This window comes from Drosophila sulfurigaster, chromosome 2L, assembly GCF_023558435.1.
Source record: "Drosophila sulfurigaster albostrigata strain 15112-1811.04 chromosome 2L, ASM2355843v2, whole genome shotgun sequence".
NCBI lineage: Eukaryota > Metazoa > Arthropoda > Insecta > Diptera > Drosophilidae > Drosophila > Drosophila sulfurigaster.
The window spans coordinates 10,275,586-10,294,577 of NC_084881.1; the positions used below are offsets into that span (position 1 = coordinate 10,275,586).

At 39.0% G+C, this 18,992-nt stretch overlaps 3 protein-coding genes across 3 annotated transcripts in view; 1 reads left to right on the forward strand and 2 right to left on the reverse strand.

The window, feature by feature from the left end:
- LOC133849743 (uncharacterized) overlaps positions 1-6,242 on the reverse strand; it is a 64,578-nt gene extending 58,336 nt beyond the window's left edge. Inside the window, exon 1 of the mRNA XM_062285862.1 lies at positions 5,675-6,242. The gene's annotated coding sequence lies outside the window, so the exon portion shown is untranslated. The remainder of the gene's footprint in view (positions 1-5,674) is intronic.
- Positions 205-2,755, forward strand: LOC133844332 (uncharacterized). The gene is made up of 2 exons (XM_062278268.1): positions 205-970; positions 1,025-2,755. The coding sequence occupies exons 1-2, from the start codon at positions 315-317 to the stop codon at positions 2,676-2,678; spliced, it is 2,310 nt and encodes a 769-aa protein (XP_062134252.1). The 5' UTR covers positions 205-314; the 3' UTR covers positions 2,679-2,755.
- A 1,970-nt stretch (positions 6,243-8,212) lies between the features above and the next one.
- On the reverse strand, positions 8,213-11,103 carry LOC133842896 (uncharacterized). The gene is made up of 3 exons (XM_062276195.1): positions 10,348-11,103; positions 8,569-10,296; positions 8,213-8,505 (listed from the first exon to the last, which is right to left on the reverse strand). Exons 1-2 carry the CDS (start codon positions 11,001-11,003, stop codon positions 8,598-8,600), a joined length of 2,355 nt encoding a protein of 784 aa, XP_062132179.1. The 5' UTR covers positions 11,004-11,103; the 3' UTR covers positions 8,213-8,505; positions 8,569-8,597.
- Between the last annotated feature and the right edge of the window lie 7,889 nt (positions 11,104-18,992).

The window sequence follows — 18,992 nt, forward strand, 5'->3', positions numbered from 1 at the left end:
CAAAATAATAGAGTAAAAGTCTAAACGCAAAATTTGATTTTTAATAATGTTCTTTAGAATTCACTAAATTTAGAATGCTAAAATAAGACTCAACAATAGAGCCGTATAAATATGGGCCAACAGTTCGACAACTTAGATTAACTTATTTAATCGAGTCTGCATGGAGGTGGCCTTCATGAATAGCATAAATTTGAGCTCAAGTCTCTCTTCATACACGCACACATATACACAACACGCATACACTTACACATACAAAATCAAACAAACATAGAAATTTGTTATAAAATTTAATTCTCGAATAAATTGCAACTGCAATGGATGATGACATTAATTTAGATTGCCTGGCGCCGCCAAGCACAAACACCTTTGCCATACCGAATGAGCCAGATCTATTGGTGGAATATGAGCTATACAAGGCATCGATGGGCACCAGACTGCTCAACAGCGAGTGCAATCGCGAAACCTTCTCCGAGGCATTTATTGAGCACGAACGCTTGGGCACCTTGGCTGATCTGTGTGTTCGTGCTCTGGCCAAGCTTGGCACTCGTCATATTGCACCTCCTGTGAGGCAGGATCCACTCAAGCTGCGCATCCATTACGACTCTCTGGATGTGAATCTGCCACTGAAGGATTGTTACTTTGTGGAGGACTTGAGGTTTTGGCGTCGCGTCGTCTTGGCCAAGAGTGCGGACACGACGCTGGTGTTCAAGAAGATCGACGACTACGATTGGCGTGGCATGGGCATCAGCTTGAAGTATGTGGAACTGGTCGAGGCCTGTCCAGCTGAGTATTGGCCAGAGAAGCAAATGGCTGATTTGGCTGCCTTGGTGCGTCAACATGTTCGTAGTCTGCACATTAGACACCTGCAGTCGATGACGGAGAACTCGTTCGCACACTATGTGGAAAGTGACCCGGAACTGGATGTGACCTCCGATGAATCGGATGCGCTGCCCATATCCAGTGATGAATGGTAATGTTTACGAAATTGAAAATCCTTCGATAATGTAATCGTGTCACCGCTTAGCGACTCCATTGACGAGGAGGCCGAGCAGGAAGACGACAGCGAGAGATCGTCTACTGATGTCATGCCATTGAAAAGGGCTTCGTCAGTGCGCATTTCAATAAAGAAGACTGTGATTGAAATCGATAGAGGTGAGAGTGTGACAACCTTGTTGGAAGCCGATAAAGCCCAACTGCGGAGACGAGAGGCAAGAGCAGCACGGAATACAGCACGGCGACAGTTGCGAAATTTGCAGCAAGAGAAGCAAAGAGAACACGAGAGGCGCAAACAAAATCGCGCGTTGTTGAGAAAACTACCGGAACCTGCTCCGGCGTCTAAAAAGAAACGGAAGCAGAAGCTCAAGGGTGTATTTGACATGATTGTGGCGCCGGAACCGGATGAAGGTGACGATGACATCGCCGACAAGCGTAACAAACACAAGCTATTGGATCGCATCCATCGCTATGATTATCCGTCCAAACATTGTCATCACATCGATCTACGTTTTGTCCGTTTCTTTGATATGCTTGACTCGCTGACACTCGAGTTCCTGGGCCCCGAAATGGAGCGTGACTATCACAAGCGACACATGAACTTCTCCACCGACGACATGGTGCATCTGGCAATGGGATTGGTCACTTTGCAACAGCTAAAAACATTTCGTTTGCGCAACAGCCGCATGGATGCCATGAAGATGCTGATTGTGACACGAGCTCTGAGGCAGATAAATGCTCTGGAAGTGGTTGACTTTGGCTATGATCAGCTTGAGGATGATTCCAGTGTGGGCTTGGAAATGCTGCTGGATCGTCGAGTGATGATTAAACAACTGGAGTTGGAGTACAATAAACTGGGCAAGAAATCGGTGGACTCAATCAGCTTCGCACTTAAATGTCATACCGAAAATAACCCGAATGGAACACCGTTGCAGTACTTGGGATTAGCACACAATCTCCTCGGAGATACCTTCATTAGCCATCTAATCTACAACTTGGCGGACACAAATCACATACAGGAACTGAACATTAATGGTGCCGGGGGATCACCTCATGCAATTCTGCGAGATGTCTGCCATTTGCTGAGGGGGCATGCACCACTGCGTCGCCTGTGGATGGCAGGCATTGACTTGCAGTACCATGACACCAATGATCTCATATGCAGCCTGTTTACCAACAAAAATGTGGTGGAGTTTGATTGTCGAGGTTGCGGCCTCGATGACGATGAGGAATACGAGGCGGATGTCATTGTGCGGCGCAATAAATATCAAGGAGAGCACGCGTCTCTCCCGACTGCACTTGCAACGGAAAATGGCTTTGAGAATTATCTGACTAATCTGCGACATCCGATAGTAAAAAGAATCGAGAATGGTATGGCTCAACGGGCAGAGTGCGTTCGATTGCGTCCCTCGAGGTCAAGCAGTGTGTCCAGTGTGAAGGAGGAGGAGCAAGAAGAGCATCAGGAGCAGGAATACGACATTTGGAAAGTGTTGGGTGTTAACCAACCACCAACCACCAACTACCAAGAAGTCGACCAAGATTCCATCTCCCTTGTAGCCAGTGACCAGTCATTTGTCTATAATCCCAGTTTGTTCGATTTGGATCAAGTTCGTGAGCACATGCACCTGCCAGGACCTGGAGATCGTTACTATTATTTCCAAAAGCAAACGCGTCTTCATCATTGAAAAGATGGTTTATTTTGTGTGGTTCAAAGCAAAAAAAAAATAAAACATTCAGCATCCAAGTAAAATAACAAACAAAATTTTGTATTATTTACTATTCTTGGAAGCTAGTAATGCTTTCTATTAATTCTATAGTCATCAACCGAAATGCTTTTGGTTATTTTGTATAATATTTTAATATATGAGTAATATTATTCGTGATCCTAATATATTATTTAATGAATAATATATTATTAATAATATTAATATATTATTGATGAAGTTCTAAATTAAATATAATAAGTTCATTAGCAAAATTCTAAATAATCGATAATAAAAAAGTATAAAAGTTATTTTTCTGAGACGTAAATTAATTAAATTACTCTAGCTTTATAAACTGAATGAAATTTCTGGATACTAAGTCAATAAATTAAATTTATAATCATCACTATTCAACAGAAATTAACATACTTCACTGAATGGAAATCAAATATTCGACAGAATCTTAAATTAATTATGTTTCCAAAAGGCAATTCAATTAAATTACACTAGTTTCGTAGATTGAATGAAATTTGTAGACTTTATTCGTGCACATTGAAAAGTTGCAATGAGGCTAAGGGGCAAATCGTAACTGAGCTGAGCGCTCAAAAAACATATCTGCAGTCACTTATGTAATTGAAATTGTCGCCAGCTATGAAAGTCATAAAATGTAAAACCAATGAAAAGACATTTTGTTAACCTGCAACAGCAACAGCAGTTGCTATTGGCGGTGATGGTGGTGATGGTGCTTCTGCTGTCGTCGTACTAGTTGAAAGATATTAAAATTGAATGAGGCAAGCTGAAACTGAAGACAACAATTGAGCGACAGTTGAGCAGCAGCAGCGAGTTGAAGCGACGCGGAAGCAAAAGCAAAAGTAAAATCAAACCAAACCGAATTCAATTTGAATCGAATCGTATATCGAAGCCAACATTGTGGCACTATGATATCAACAACACACGCTGCGTATACGTAATTTTTGTGTTGACAATTGTTTGACATTTTTTTCCTGGCCCGTGCCACACTGTCTGCCTTTAGTGTGTAGTATTTATAGCCTGCCGTTGAGTCTGACTCTTACTGTCTGATATTTTCATTGTTTTTTGTTTATTTTGTATTTTATTGTCACTCAACAATTTGCTGACATTATTTAAGATCTACTCTCTGTGTGTCTCTGTGTGCGTGTGTGGGCGCAAACACAGACACTACGCTCTGCAGTGTTCTATTCTCAACCCACTGGGCCTTAAAGGGTTAACTTGAACTCGACTGTCATGCAAATTGCAGCAGCCTTTAAGTCAGACACAGCCACCAGACTCCTTCTTATCTGCCGCACCCATCTGTGCCTGCCAAGCTGCCAAGCTGTCGACTGTCGGTTGTCCACTGTGGTTGTAGTCTGGAGTCTTTGGCGAGGCTTTGGCTTGAAGACCAGAGACTGGGGAACTTAGTCTGCCCCCCCTTTATTGGAGACTGGGAATGGGACTGGGGCTGGGCTCAGTGCGTGTCTGCAAGTTTGGCTGGCCAAGTGATAAACTTGTCGCTTGTCGTCATCCTCGTCTATGTCTGAGAGTTTGAGACGGAGACTAAGACTGAGACTGCGACTGCGAGTGCGTGTTGTGGGTTTAAGTCCTTGTCCATTTTAATTTTTAGAGCCAAGAGGGGCGTAAGTGAGAGAAACGCCTCTGCAGACATAGCTAGAAGCACTTTTGGACACTTGCGGCAACATTGCTGCAACATGTGGCAAATAGTTAAGTACAAATTGCATGGCTAATTTGAGCTGTTGCACAGTTGACAACCGTTGACCGTTGTCCGTGTTGGAGAGGTGTGAAAAACTCACTTTACTCTCTACTTCGCTCCCTTCGCTCCACTTGGCTCCCTAACGATGCTCCATAAAGTGGAGGATTTTATGACCCCACTGAGGGCAATAACTTTAAATGAATAATGTGTAGAGAGTGAGAACAGCTGCAATTGCATTGGGCAAAAGTTCACTACAAACAAATTTCTAATTATAAACAAACAGAAAAATAAAATTGCTTTACACAATTACCTCAAAGTAAGGCAATATTTTTGTGTATTTCAAGGCTAACCAAAGTCAAAAGTCACTTAAACATTCGACTTATTTACGAAAAAGAATTCTCCCAAAATACACAAAGCAAATATCAGATATCAAGGCATAGCAGAGATGTTCAGAAGTCCTTTGAGCATACAAAATAGAATAGAGAACAAGTCCAAAAGAAAAGTTGGAAATTGAAAGTGCTTAAAGTTTCTAACACAACACAACACGCGTAGTTATAATTGAAGTCTACTGCAGATACTTTTTTTCCATTTCCAGAGACAATTGAACATTACAAAAATACGAAATTAAATGCAAAACTTAAAAAATGTAAACTAAACTATAGAGCTGCTCTTAAAACATAGTTACAACTTCAAGTACTTTGTAAAAAATCATAAAAATATAAATAATTTCAAATAAATACCACAAAAATGTGAAATTAATTAAATTAATCTTTCATGTTTTGTGAAGTGCTTTACAACACTTGTTCAAAAACGCTTAAGTGCCCAAGCTCTTATTATCAAGTGACTACTGTAGTCACAGCGCGGTCATAAACAGTTGCAAGCTGCATCTTTAAAAATTCAAAATGTAAACAAAAGTCGTAAACTTTTTAGTGTTTACTCTGAGTGCTGTATAGGTGAGAGAAGTATTGCTCAAATATTGTATATAATTAAGAGTACAAATTTAACAAGTTTCGAGCACACCGAAAATAGGTAAAATAAATAGTCGTAAATAGTGGAAAACGTATTTTCCTCCTCTGCATTCGACCCAGTTTACAGGGAACAGAAATAGTCTGGTTTAATTACCAGCTGTTTGCTTAAGTTATTCAAACTTCGATATGATACTACTTAATCAAAGTTGAGGTGATTAAATCGTTTTGATTAAGTCTTTAATGAAATATGCTTACTACGTAGGTAAGTATTAATTGGCACATACTTTATAAGAACTTGTAGAACTTCATTAGCATGCGATGGAGGAGCTGTAACTTCATGATGGCGTTGACGATGACGATGATGATAATGCACAATGCCAATTAATTGTAACTGTTAACAGCGTTTCGCACGTTCTATAAACGATTTAGAGCGCTAAGCTAAGCGCACCGCACTGCACCACCGCACCACACTTTGGCTTCACACTTCATTTATTTAAGAAAAATCATCGTCGCACAGCATAGCACAGCACAGCACACAACAAATTAAATTCTCTTTATGAATCGCACCACAATCGTATTCAAATGAGTATCGTTAATTAATTTCTCATTTTCCCATTTCAATTTTGCATTATTTTCTTTACGTAATTTACAATTGTTTAATGGACTGCACAAATTTCGAACCAATTGCAATTAGCTAACCGAAAAAATTGCTGTTAGCTGTTGGCTGTTGCCTGTTAGCTTACAACTCAGTTAAGGCCAAGTTGAGGCGCTGCGATACTTTTCCGTTGCGTTGCGTTGCGTTGCGAAGCGATGCGATGCGTGAACCGCACGCGACGAGACTCGTTTGTTGACTGACTGCGATGCGGACTTGCTCGAAGTCAGCTGGCCACACAAAACGGTTCGGCAAACGAGTTAACGAAAAAAATCCCAGCTGCTGCTGCCGCGGTTGCTTGGCCAAAAGGGGCGTAGAGCGGGGGCTGTTTTGCTGTACAGCTTTCGTACTGGCGTTGAAAGTAATTTCAAATGTTGCAGAACACTTGAGATCTTAATGCAATATTTGCTCAGAGCTTAGTTTATTTTAAGTTTACCTGAACACATTCTTGATCAAGTTCGGGAAATTGCCGGCACTTTTTTCAGCAATAGTGCTAAGTAAACAATCGAATGCTAGGGATTTCTATAGATTTCAAATAAATATAAGAATAAAAGTAAGAACAAAACTAAAAAGCAAAAGAAACAGATATACAGCATATTAATTATGATATTTATAATATATTTCGAACTTAAAAAATTAAATTTTCGGTTAAAATATTATAATCTAAAACACAATGATAATATTGACTTAAAAGAAGGCAGGCGGTTGTATGGTTCAGCACAAGCTGTTAAACTACAGTGGTTGGCACTGTTAACAGCAACAGGCGATGTAGTTGCGCTGTTAAGCCGTCAAACATGTTGCATTGGTGAATTGTTGAATAACTTGAGCAGCAAAACATTTGGCAGCTGACAACAAATTAATTTGTCAATTGTTTAATCAAATTTTAAATACTTTATTATTATTATTTACATTAAAAAATAAAGAAAACAACAAGTGTAGTATTTAATAAAGACGAAAGATAAACAGCTGTGGGCAAGCGGAATATGAAAATTGTACAAAAGTGGCAACGAATTTATGAGCGCCGTGTGGGTGGCAAGTTGTTGGGCTGCGGCTGTTGCATGTGCCTCATATTAATTGCAGTGCTTACGAGCGGCATCACCCACGCAGCAACGGCAGCAGCAAATAAAACAAACAGCAAAAGTTGCATCAGTTGGCGACCCAATTGCCAGTTGGACTCCAAGTGCGACTTTTGCGAGTCGAAGTTGGAGTCGAAGTTGGAGTCAGAGAACGCCTACCTAGAAAACCTACCACACGACAACAGTGTGTGTGTCTCCAGTTAGACAAGCATACGCCTTGTTAGAGCCCTGAACCTGGACTTACCAACCACTTCAGTTGCCGCCATGCCCCCTCCGACCCCCTTCCGAACCACCTTTCGGTTGCAAGCTTCATCCGCAACTTGGGCACTGCGAATTTGCATTTATTTACATTTCTGCTGTGGAGCTTAAAAGGCGCATGATTAAGCAATAAATTCACACGATCTTGCAGCATGTGTGGGTGTTTGTTGTTGTTACTGTTGCTGCTGCTGCTGCCTCTGCTGCAACCGTTAACTTTGCAACGGTGCAACACCGTGTTTGTAGCATACCGTTTCACTATTATTATCACTCCTTGTATTATTGTTATTATTATTATTACTACTATTATTATGAATTTGATTTAGTATGCCCATTTCGCTTGAATATTTGCCTTCGTTTATTGTGTTTCCCCCTAAAAAGTCCATCGAAAGCGGAAGCCGTTGCAAAATGGTGCGACAACAAGTGCGATTTCGTGTTAATTGAATATGCTCGACTCTGTGATGCGCTACAATTGATTCAACTTATTCGATTTGCAATCAACAGACATTTACTGTCAACATTTTTTCATATATTACTTATATTTCCACACGTATGTTAAAAAAAGGACTTCCTACAAATATTATCCTAGCCCAACTCAACTAATGTAATGTAATGTTGTTATTGCTAATTACTAATTCATATAATTTAATCAAAAAGTGATTTTTATCTTATCATATTACAATAATACAAAATTAAATTACAATATCTTATATATGTATAGATTATATTAAAAAACTTTACACTTTACATAAAGAAATTTAAAAAAAGTTCAATAAAATAGAAAGTCGAAAACAATAAATTCATTTTTAGATTTTATTATTTTTTTAATTTTTTTTAGATTAGAAGTTTTAATAGTTTTTATATTTTGTAATATGTGGAAGTCATTGAAGGTTAGCATAGCGAATGCATCACATAAAAAGTACAGCGCATACAAATAATATTTTTGATTTTCTTGGGTCATTGCACTGTGCAGTGGCGACTGTGACAAACAGGTGCATATGAAAAGTGCTTTGTCATGGAGCTGCTCAGCACAAGTGCTTGACTCAAGTTTTAATTGATGGGGATTTGCAACTCCTTGAAGGTATTACATAAACGTCCGCAATATTAAAGATAATGTACCTAATTATGAATGCTAAGAGATTAAAGGGATTTCAATTATAGAAAAAGACCAAAACAACAAACACTTATTTTATACCATAAACTTTGTTGCTCTTCCCCTCGCAATTATGATTCCAGCTGACTCTGGAAGTAGTAGTGGCGATTTCCGGGTCCCGGCATACGCAAATGAGCGCGGAATTCGTCTAGATTGAAAGAGTTTGGCTTGTAGACAAACGTGGACTGCGAACTTCCAGCGGAAGATAAACTGTTGTCAGTTCTGAAATCTTTGGTAATCTCTTGCTGCTGCATATCAAATGTTTGCCAAATATCTAGCTCCTGTTCCTGCTGAACCTCCGCCAGTTGCTCCTCAACGATACTCTGCTCACTGGGCGTCGACTTCTGTGGTCGATTCCTGATGCACTCCGCACGTCGTGCATTCGCCTGCTCTATTTTGGCAACGATGGGATGCTTAAGACCCCCCAGATATTTGCGCACGTCGAATTGTGTGTCCGTAGCATCGTCCAGATATGGATACTTGGCAATATAGTTGTTGCGACGCACTATCACATCGGCCTCGAATTCTTCATCCACACTGAAATCACAGCCGCGACAATCAAAGTGGAGAATATTTCGATTAAACTCCAGAGCCGGTAAGATGATCTTACCCTGTGTTGAACTTAGTTTAATGGACGCCATATCCAAGTGAAGCAATGGCTTGTGCCTGCGCAACAGCAAATTTAGATTATATGCCAAGGCAAATGGATCCGTAAAGATGCCATTGATGTTCAGCCTAGCCACATGATCGGTCCCAAGTATATCATGGACTAAGGGCCCAATACTAGAGTGTCCCAAGGGATTGTGGGCGAGGCCCAGATACTCCATGGGTGGCGCATCGGAGCCATGGTTGTCAGTGTAACATTTGAGTGCATATCCTATTGCCTTGAGCGCATTTTCCTCCAGTTTATTGTAGCCCAACTCGAGTTCCTTTAGCATCGTTTTGCGGTCCAACAGCATTTCCAGTGCCACATCACAGTCATCCTCCAGCTGATCATAGCCGAAATCCACAATCTCCAGCGAATCGAGCTTTTTCAAAGCCTCCGCAATGATCAGCAGTTTCATGTGATCCATGCGACTGTTGCGCAACCGAAAGATCTTCAGTTGCTGCAGAGTGCGAACTCCCTTAGCCAGGTGAACAATGTCACGGTAGGAGAAATTCAGGTGCCGCTTGTGATAACCTCGCTCCATTTGGGGGCCTAGGAACTCAATGGTCAGTGAGTTGAGTTGGTCGAAGTAGCGCACAAAACTGAGGTCGATGTGATGACAGTGTTTCGAGGGATAATCGTAGCGTTTGATGCGACTGATCACCTTGGCTATGTTGCGATTATCCACGATCTTGTCTTCGCCATCATCGGGCTCTGGTTCGACTTCGATGTCGAAGGCGCTAGTGATAAATTTCTTGACCTCTGTTGCCTTCTTTTTCTTCTTCTTTGGCTTGGGCTCTGGTGGAGGTTTAGCCCTAAGCATAGAACGCTTCTTATGGCGTCGTTCGAGCTCTTCCTTTTTCTCGCGATTCATGTCCCGCAGCTGCTGCCGTGCCGCATTGCGAGCGTGTCGCGCTGCTCGTCGTTTTTCGTCTCCCACATCTGAGGAGCGTTGCACTGACAAATTGCCATCCGATCGAGTGACTGACCCTTCGTATTCCTTCACTACGATTTGCTCCGTAAAATGGTGTGATTCAACTGCTTTCAATTTGCCCTTTCCTAGGGGTATCACTATTTCCGGTTCCTGTTCCTCCTCAACTGCCTCTTCTTCCACAGGCGTATCACTGCAAGTAAATGTAGTAAGTAATTGCTTTACTCTCTAAAACTACTCTTACATCTCATCGCTGGATACTTCGGGATCCGCCGACTCCACCGAAGAGACGTCCAGCTCCGGTTCGCTTAATACATAGTGTCGAAAGAAGTGTTCGGGCAGCGACTGCAAGTGTTTAATGTGCAGAGTTCGCACATGTTGATGCACCAAGGCAGCCAAATCAGCCATTTGCTTCTCTGGCCAATATTCAGCTGGACAAGCCTCGACCAGTTCCACATACTTCAAGCTGATGCCCATGCCACGCCAATCGTAGTCGTCGATCTTCTTGAACACCAGCGATTTATCCGGACTCTTGGCCAAGACGACGCGACGCCAAAACCTCAAGTCATCCACAAAGTAACAGTCCTTCAGCGGCAGATTCACATCCAGAGAGTCGTAGTGGATACGTAACTTCATCGGATCCTGACGCACAATAGGCGCAATATGACGAGTGCCCAACTTAGCCAATGCCCGTATGCTGAGGTCTGACAAGGTTCCCAGACGCTTGTTATCGATGAGTGCCTCGGCAAAGACTTCACGATTGCGCTCGCTGTGCAGACGATAGGTGGCCGTCGAGGTCTTATAGAGATCATACTCCACCAACAGCTCGGGCTCATTGGGTATGGAGATGCTGTTGAGGTTTGGCGGTGGCAGAAAGGCTTCATCGTCATCATCCATCATCGTGCGAGAATGTGTATAAAAGTAGGAAAGTGTTGAAAAATAGTTGTGTATAAAATGTAGTTTTATTCTGCTCAATATCTAGAGGAGATTTGATTTGATTCTATTTCTTTTGAGTACTGGAAGTAGGACTGTTTGGCAGCTGGGAAAATGTTTGCTGAATATTTACAAAACGAAATGACTTCATTGGGTGATAATATCTATATTGGATTCGAGATGAAATGAGCTTGCCCCCAAGGCGATTGGCTGGCGTCAGACACCGTTGAACCCGTGGAACCCGTTGAACGTTGAATCAATACCCAACTCCGAAAATTGTATGAATCCGAGACCTGAGCCTGACCTCGAGGCAGCTTTTTGGGCACGACAACAACAACAACCGAAATAGCAACAACAAACGCGAAGACGAAAACGAAGACGACAACGACGCATTGTTTCAAGCATTGCTGGCTCGTGGCCAAGTCTCTCCTCTCTGCCACAAGTTGTTGCTTGCTATCTCTGTCTCAGTCTTGGCTGCAGCTGATGATGATGACTTAATCGTTGATCTGAGTTCGTATAGGTGGGCGTTATTGTGATTTATTATGCCAGTCGGACACGCACTATAAAAACGGACTGGCTAAACCATAAAACGAGAATACAACAAAACGATCTGCCCATCAGCCAGAGAAAACTCATCACATCGAAAGCGCAATACTCTTTATGCCAAATTTAGTGTCAATTTCATTGCACAAATAATGTATACAAATTTATCTAGCTGTGCTCCCTCTTTAGTGTTTGCTAGTTAATGCATATTAAATGCTGCGAGTTCAACGGGATTGCATATAAAATCAGTTAACTGCCTGTGCCTTTTGCTACACAGTATTTCAAGTGCACTTTAGTTAACATTACTTTGCGTTTATTTAACATGACTTTACTTTGCCCTACTGCATTAATTTCTCGCTCGCTCAGCTCTCAGTTTGTGGCCTTTTGATTGCTACTGGGTGGGCGTCAAGGCGACACCGAAGAATGCCTCATTTTATGCTTCCCTGAAACACTTGCTATTCTCCTTCTCCTTTTTGACTGCTCCTCTCCTGTCTCCCTCCATCACGGCGCTTCTTTGCTGTTTGTATCTTCGTACTCGTCAAGTGTCGATACACTCAGAAAAAAGGGCTTCGGAATTCTAGTAAAGAATTATTCAAATTCTGATTATATTTTGCACTGAGAAAAATGTGTACATTTTTAATAAAAAAAATATATATAATTATAATAAGAACTCTTATTAACAGTGTACAATTTAATAAGAGTAATATAACTTTTTATCTATATCTATATATATATTATATATATATATATATATATATATATATATATATATATTACAATTATATTATATTACAATTTTTAGTAAAAACAAATATTTTCAATTGGCTTTTTAAGACACCGAATTTGAAGTAATATTTAATATTCTAATTATATTATGCACTTTAAAATATAATTAAAATTTATTATTATTTTGAATTGGAATTACAAGTAGAAGAAAAATTAATTATAATTAAGCAAAATTTTATATTTTCAACTGAGGAAAACTCTTATAATTCAAAATGGAATATCGTTATCGAATATCAATATTTTCACTGTGGCAAAATATAAAATTAAAAATATAAATAATATACATTAGTATTAGATTTAATTCTATTTTCAGAATATTATTTAAATTTTAACAATATTTAGAAATACTTTGACTTACGCTAATGCGAAATCTAGATAATTGTTTTCTGGAAATCTTCGAAAATCTTCAGATGAATGCCTCAAATGTTAAATGTATTTATTTAATAGCTTAAATTTTAAAACTCAAATTTACATAAAAATTTCTTGTAAAAATTAAAAATTGATTCTTTATCGAGGTTTAATTCGCCATAAAATTATTTGTTCATTTCTCTGAGTGCCACTGAAAGCTTTGGCAGTGTTCCTCCCCCCGCCCAGACGATGGCTAAACCCTCGAATGATATATCACAGATGGTGGGCGCAGCTGTGCGCCAGTTTTCAGCCTCTTAACGCTGCAATGCCATAATCATCATCATCTTTCTCATAAGAGCGAAGAGTGCGCCAAACTGCCAACCTGCTGCCTGCCAGCCAAGCAACCAAGCAGCCAAGCAGCCAGCCAGACCAACCATTTATTTATGCACTTGACTTGTGAGGCAGGGCCGTAGGCCAATTGGATGGGGTAGATGACACCATTTGGTGGAGGGGGAGGTGGAGGGGGAGAGACGTGAGAGGGGAAAGGGCAGCGGCAAAAAAGGGGAGCTGAACCTTAATGAGCATATCATATTTCACACACGTCTGCGACGCTGCTTAAGCTGTCAACACCTTTGCCACGACCCCCGACCTCGTCTCGTCCTCGCTCCCTCATTGTCGCCTGTGAGTTCTGAGTGCAATTTGAAATTGTTTTCGAGTGCACACTCAGAGATAGTGGAGAGTGCAAGCAGGAAATACTAGACTGTAAATGGTCCGTCCGCCTGCAACACAATCGCACAAAGAGTTCACTAAAGTTTCACTAGCATTCAACAACAAAAATCCCAAACATATAAATTCTAAACAAAAACTTTTCTTTAGTAACTTCTCAACTTCACTTAAGTTCCGCGTTAACAATTTTTTTTGTTCATGACTTCTAATATTTACGAGGTAACTTTCACAACAAACTTAAACAATTTTGTAACTTGTTAAATTTTATATTGTTGATGCTTCTTGTTAGATATTAGATTGTGGATGGAAGCTTAACTTATGTTAAATCAATGCTAAGAAAAATATGAAGAGCAAGCCTAATTTCTACACTTTCAATTTTCGTATTGTATTTGAGAACTATTTCGCATTTAATATTTGAATATGTACAATTTTCTCAAGGTATAGTATACAAAATATATGATTAGAAAATGTATACTTAAGCTTGTCCTGAACAAAATGACGCCTCCTAAGTCAATGCTAATGCAACTATTAAAAAGACAAACTTAATCGTATAAAAGCCATTTAGAACTAGATGAATAGCAATAAAGCTTAAGTAGCACATCAAAAAGTTTCCCATGAGCAGCTCAAGTACTCAAATGCATGTCACATTAGATGCGAATATGGAAAATGTTGAGCAGTAGCGCAACAGTTAATAACAAGTAGAGTCGAGTGTACTTGACTGTGAGATACCGCACTTTAAATGAAACCAAAATGTTTCTGTATTAATTTTAACCTCTACCAAATATAAAAATACCCGAAGGCTAATTTAGGTATATCGATACAGTACTACATTTAAAATATACCATAGAGTTTAAAATATACCACATTGCCAAGCAAAGGAATTAAGAACCGATAGTAAGCGTTTTTTGCAATAAGAATTTGTTAATAACTTATATAATTTTTATCTTATCGCCACCAAATTTCGGGAACAATAAAGACTATAGTAAGAAGTGCTATCGGAAAATGGATTTCTCTATCTTTTATTGTCTCTCAGATCGATGTGTTCGTATGAACAGACCGTCATGGGTATATCGTGTCAGCTTCATAGGGACGACGATGTCTCCTTCTGCCTGTTACATACATTTATCATACTCTTCTATCCTATGGGTAGCGAGTACATGAAGAAGGCCTTGAAATACGTTGGATGTCATAAGCAACACCCGAAAGCTAATGTACTGCAGAAACGTAATTCATCATATTTATGTTATATTTATAATTATTTTGTTGTATATTTAGATATTATCCTTTCGTGAATTGAATGCTGCTGATAAACGTGATTTTAAAGTTGTATGGCTCGGTCAACAGGTCAAGCTAATCGTGTACCACGTGGCTGAATAATTGTCGAATATCGTGTGGTTTTTTGCCTTAACGTTGCCAGTAGGCAGTGCAAATTGTAATGTTGAAAAGCGAAAACCAAAACGAAAGCCCACGCGTAACATGTTGACAGCCAGGACTGAGAATAGGCCTGGTCAAGAGCAGGCTAAGCATCAAAGAGCTCTTCTTGGTCTACAAGACATGCACATTAATTATGTTAATTGAACTGTAGCACATTCTCAGGCGCAACAGACAGGGACAGAGAGAGAGAGAACGATAGAAAGAGAGTGAAAGAGATCGAGAGTCGCATAACTCATAATGCCATTTCCTCATGTACAAAGTCTGCCAGACATAACTCAGCTCTGGTCGAGGGCTGCCATAGAGAGAACTTTAGGCAAGACTTCATTAAAACTTGTGCAGCATTTTGTCTTGGCCCAAGGAAACAGGACAAAGCCAGCTCCCAACTGTCCAGCGTAGGCTCCCAATTCCCTATGCCAAAAGCAACAACAACAACAACAACAACAACGAGAACAACAACTGCGAAAACAGAGGGAAAACAGACAAACTGCAGCCGTGCCTAATGACCACAAAAATAGCCAAATGCAGTTTAATTTATGACCCAACGCCAACTGAGAATGTGTGGACCAGGCAACGTTCAATGTTCCCATAATGCAACGAGGGTTACTCGAGCAGTTAGTGGGAATTCAAGAAGAACTATTAACTAACTAAAAATGGTGTAAGGTAAGAAATTGATGTTAAGAACTCATCAAAATATTTTGCTCTAAAATTACAAAAGAGTTTTACACAATAAAGTTAATATTTCGAAATACGAAATATGCGTACAAAAGTAAAACTATACAACATTTGTAAGCTTGTTCTTTAAATTATTTTTATTTTTGTATGAATCGAAATCTGCGCTGTTTGTTTATCCGCAAAATTTTTTAATGCATTTTTCTGCATTCGATAGCAATCGCAAAGGTTGCATTACCTGGTGAACAGCAGAATATTGAAATTTCAATTTTCTTGCTCGCTTTTCCTCTCTATTTTCCTATTGCCTTAATAAGGATAATATTTCAATAAACTGCTGCAGCAACTCTGTTGGACTTTTATCCATATTGCTCGCTTGTCTCTCTCTCTCTTTTTCTATCTCTCTCTCTGTCTATCTCTCTCTTTCTCTCTTTGCAATTACAAATGAAGCACTGGACCAAAGAGACCAGACACAGCCAACAGTTGTTAGCTATCCCTAGGCAATGGGAGCTGACTGATTTATGTATGCAGCTGTCAACGCTCGCTTAGCTCTACTAAAGTTGGTTATTGAGTTAGCTAATATGAGAATCACTCGCTATAAAGTGTCATCACCCTCGCTGTGTTTTCTTGAACTAAATTGGGATTATAAGTGACTAACTAAAAGCTCAATCTATAAACTATAAGATTTTGCTGCTTTTTTGTAATTGTGCTGCTACACTTTTTGCCAATTTATTATATTGCAAAGCAAAATATCCATCTAAAAATGAAAACGTTTTGCACAATGCAGTCTAGTATTTATAAATAAATAATGTGGGATGCAGGGAGGGGCAGCGAGAGCGCAGTTCAAGGCCAACTGTAATCAACCAATCAATCAAAAAGCGCACTACAAACCAGACAAGGATTGGCTTGAACCCATCCACGACGACGTCTCGTCCAGCTGCGTTTTGAGAGCTGTTCGTCCCGCGAGAACAATGCATAATTACTGATAATGATTTGTGCATTGTTAACGTCGGAATAGGCCATCTATTGTTCTGAAATGGCTTAGGACGAGGCAGCAGAGGATGAGTATTGAGGCTGACTGACGGACTGACTGGCTGGTTGGGGGCATCCTTCTATAAGTTGGCAATGATTGCCTCGTCAGTGTTTTTAGTTATGAGTTAGACGCAAAGATCCAATGGATCGAATGGAATTTTGAAGGGACTCTCGTAACTATTTTAAGCGGGGCTTTCATCGTCAGGCGTTGACTATAAAATACTAAAAATTGATTTGCGCGTCAGGTTTTTTGGCGTTGGCGATAAAATTTTACAACAGAACGCGTCGTGTGAAATTATTATTATCTACAAGCTCAGCGGCCGCAACATTTCCCCAACCCTTCCCCCAATGCCATGAACAAAACTTTTCGCCCGACATCAGCAGAAGCAGCATCAACAGCAGCAGGAGCCAAGCAAATCTTCGACTCGGTTGAACAGATTACAAATCAGAGTTAACGACTCCTTCGACTGGACGTTGTTAAGCTCACGATGTCGAGATGCCAAATCACAGATGAGACATGTGAGTTGCAAAGTTGCAAGCGGCATGCAACATGCATCAGCAGCGCGCTGAAAGATGAAGCCAATGGGGCAGCAACACATTTCAATTAAACTCTTTGATGTAATTTTTCACACCTTGGCATGATTGAGCATGTTCCTCTCTTGTTCCTGTTCATCTTGCTGTCGGACAACTAATTGAGCAGTCAAATTACGACTGTATTTATAACACGCAAGGCAATTCAATTATAAAGATAATCACAGTCTCTTTCAAGACGAAACAAATTGAATTGCAAATGAAAATGAAATGATTTCAAAGTATTTTTGGCCTCTGCTGAAAAATAAAGGTAAATTTACATCAATCATTGTCTCTTTAAACAAAATTCTTTTTGATTAACTTATTAAAAAACATTTTCTAAACAGGTTACAAAATCAAAAACTTCAAACAATTAATTAGAAACTTAAATTACAAATACGTCTCTTAAATTGATGTTCATTGATTCAAGATTTTCGGATGCATTATTTAATTACAATATTGAAAATTGTGAGGCATATAAACAAAATTGCAAAAATATGCAGAGAAATTAAATCAAATTTATTTTCTACAAAGAAAACAGTACATAGTAAATACGAATAACAATTTAGATCTATAACTTAAAAATTTGAAATCCGCGCTCAAGTTTCGTAAAGTGGGCTCAGGTTGAGTGTTACCAATCTTTGAAAACCATTTATAGGTAGCACCGGTGCATAGCAGCCAGCTTTTAGCGGCATATAATCAGTCAGACTAATACTGAATGCTATAATAATTTTAACATCTGCTCTTTTGTGGTTTATAATTGAACGTAGGTGTATCCAGTAGATTGTAAATTAATTCTACATATGTATATTTAATAATTTGTATTTAATTATTTTAACGAACTAAATATTATTGATTCCAGCCTCAGGTCTATTTATTGGCATGTCTTTAATTGTTGCACAGCAATGACAGCATAAATCTTATAATGAAATTAGCTAGCAACGCATTTTCAAATTAATTTTTTTTTGAGGTTTTCTGCCCCCAACTAAATAAATGTTAAATATTAACAAATTCAGTTCTTCAGTCGATTTTTAAATTGCGCGCTCAAGATTCGACATACTGAAATTTTAAGGGCTGCCAACATATTTTGTAAATGTTACATAGCAGGCAGCTTTATGTGACACGTAAGCTAGCAGACCAAAGCTGTATGCTATAGATAGATATAAATTTTAACAACGGTTTCTGACAATACAAACGGAAAGTGTAAACAAATAAATATTTTCTCGATTAACATTTAATATTCCATTTAAATAATTATTTTGCTCTATAAAAAATAATAGACAGAATTTGTTTTGTTTTAATACAGTGCGTTGTCGTTGTTGTTTTATTTGTTTTTATATATTTAATATACATAGTTTAATATATGCAGCTATAATAGTTATTTAAAATTTGAATACTACATTGTTGTTTAGTTTTTATTTTCTTTGATATTTAAACTATATAAACTTTTAAACTACTTCATTGTTTTGTTGTGTTTGCTCTGCTTTTCATTTCTCTCTTTCTCCTCCGTTCTCTATCCCTCATTCTGGTTTCATCTGCAAATTTCTCGTTTAAAAGATGATTTCTCGGCCAGTTATTTGTTTTATTGTTAACTACGCTAGGGTGCTAGATACGTATAGGTATGTTTAATTAGGTATAGGGTATTAATTGTTCATTTACAATACATTAATTATAGATATAGTTAAACAAATTCTTATAGTTTGCTGCTGGCGAGAAAAATATTATATGCTCGTTTAAGAAATATCATATGATTATAAACTATATAATACAATAAAAGTCTTGGCATTAAAGAATAAATTGTTTACGAACAAAATAATTAAATTATTTTGCGCTGGTTTACAGTTTTTCTCA

Excerpts from the sequence above, each read along its gene's own strand:
- LOC133844332 (XM_062278268.1), top strand. The coding sequence starts at position 315 with ATGGATGATGACATTAATTTAGATTGCCTGGCGCCGCCAAGCACAAAC. Across the intron at positions 971-1,024 it reads CCCATATCCAGTGATGAATG|CGACTCCATTGACGAGGAGG; the intron begins GTAATGTTTACG and ends GTCACCGCTTAG.
- LOC133842896 (XM_062276195.1), bottom strand. The coding sequence starts at position 11,003 with ATGATGGATGATGACGATGAAGCCTTTCTGCCACCGCCAAACCTCAAC. Across the intron at positions 10,297-10,347 it reads GAAGTATCCAGCGATGAGAT|TGATACGCCTGTGGAAGAAG; the intron begins GTAAGAGTAGTT and ends ATTTACTTGCAG.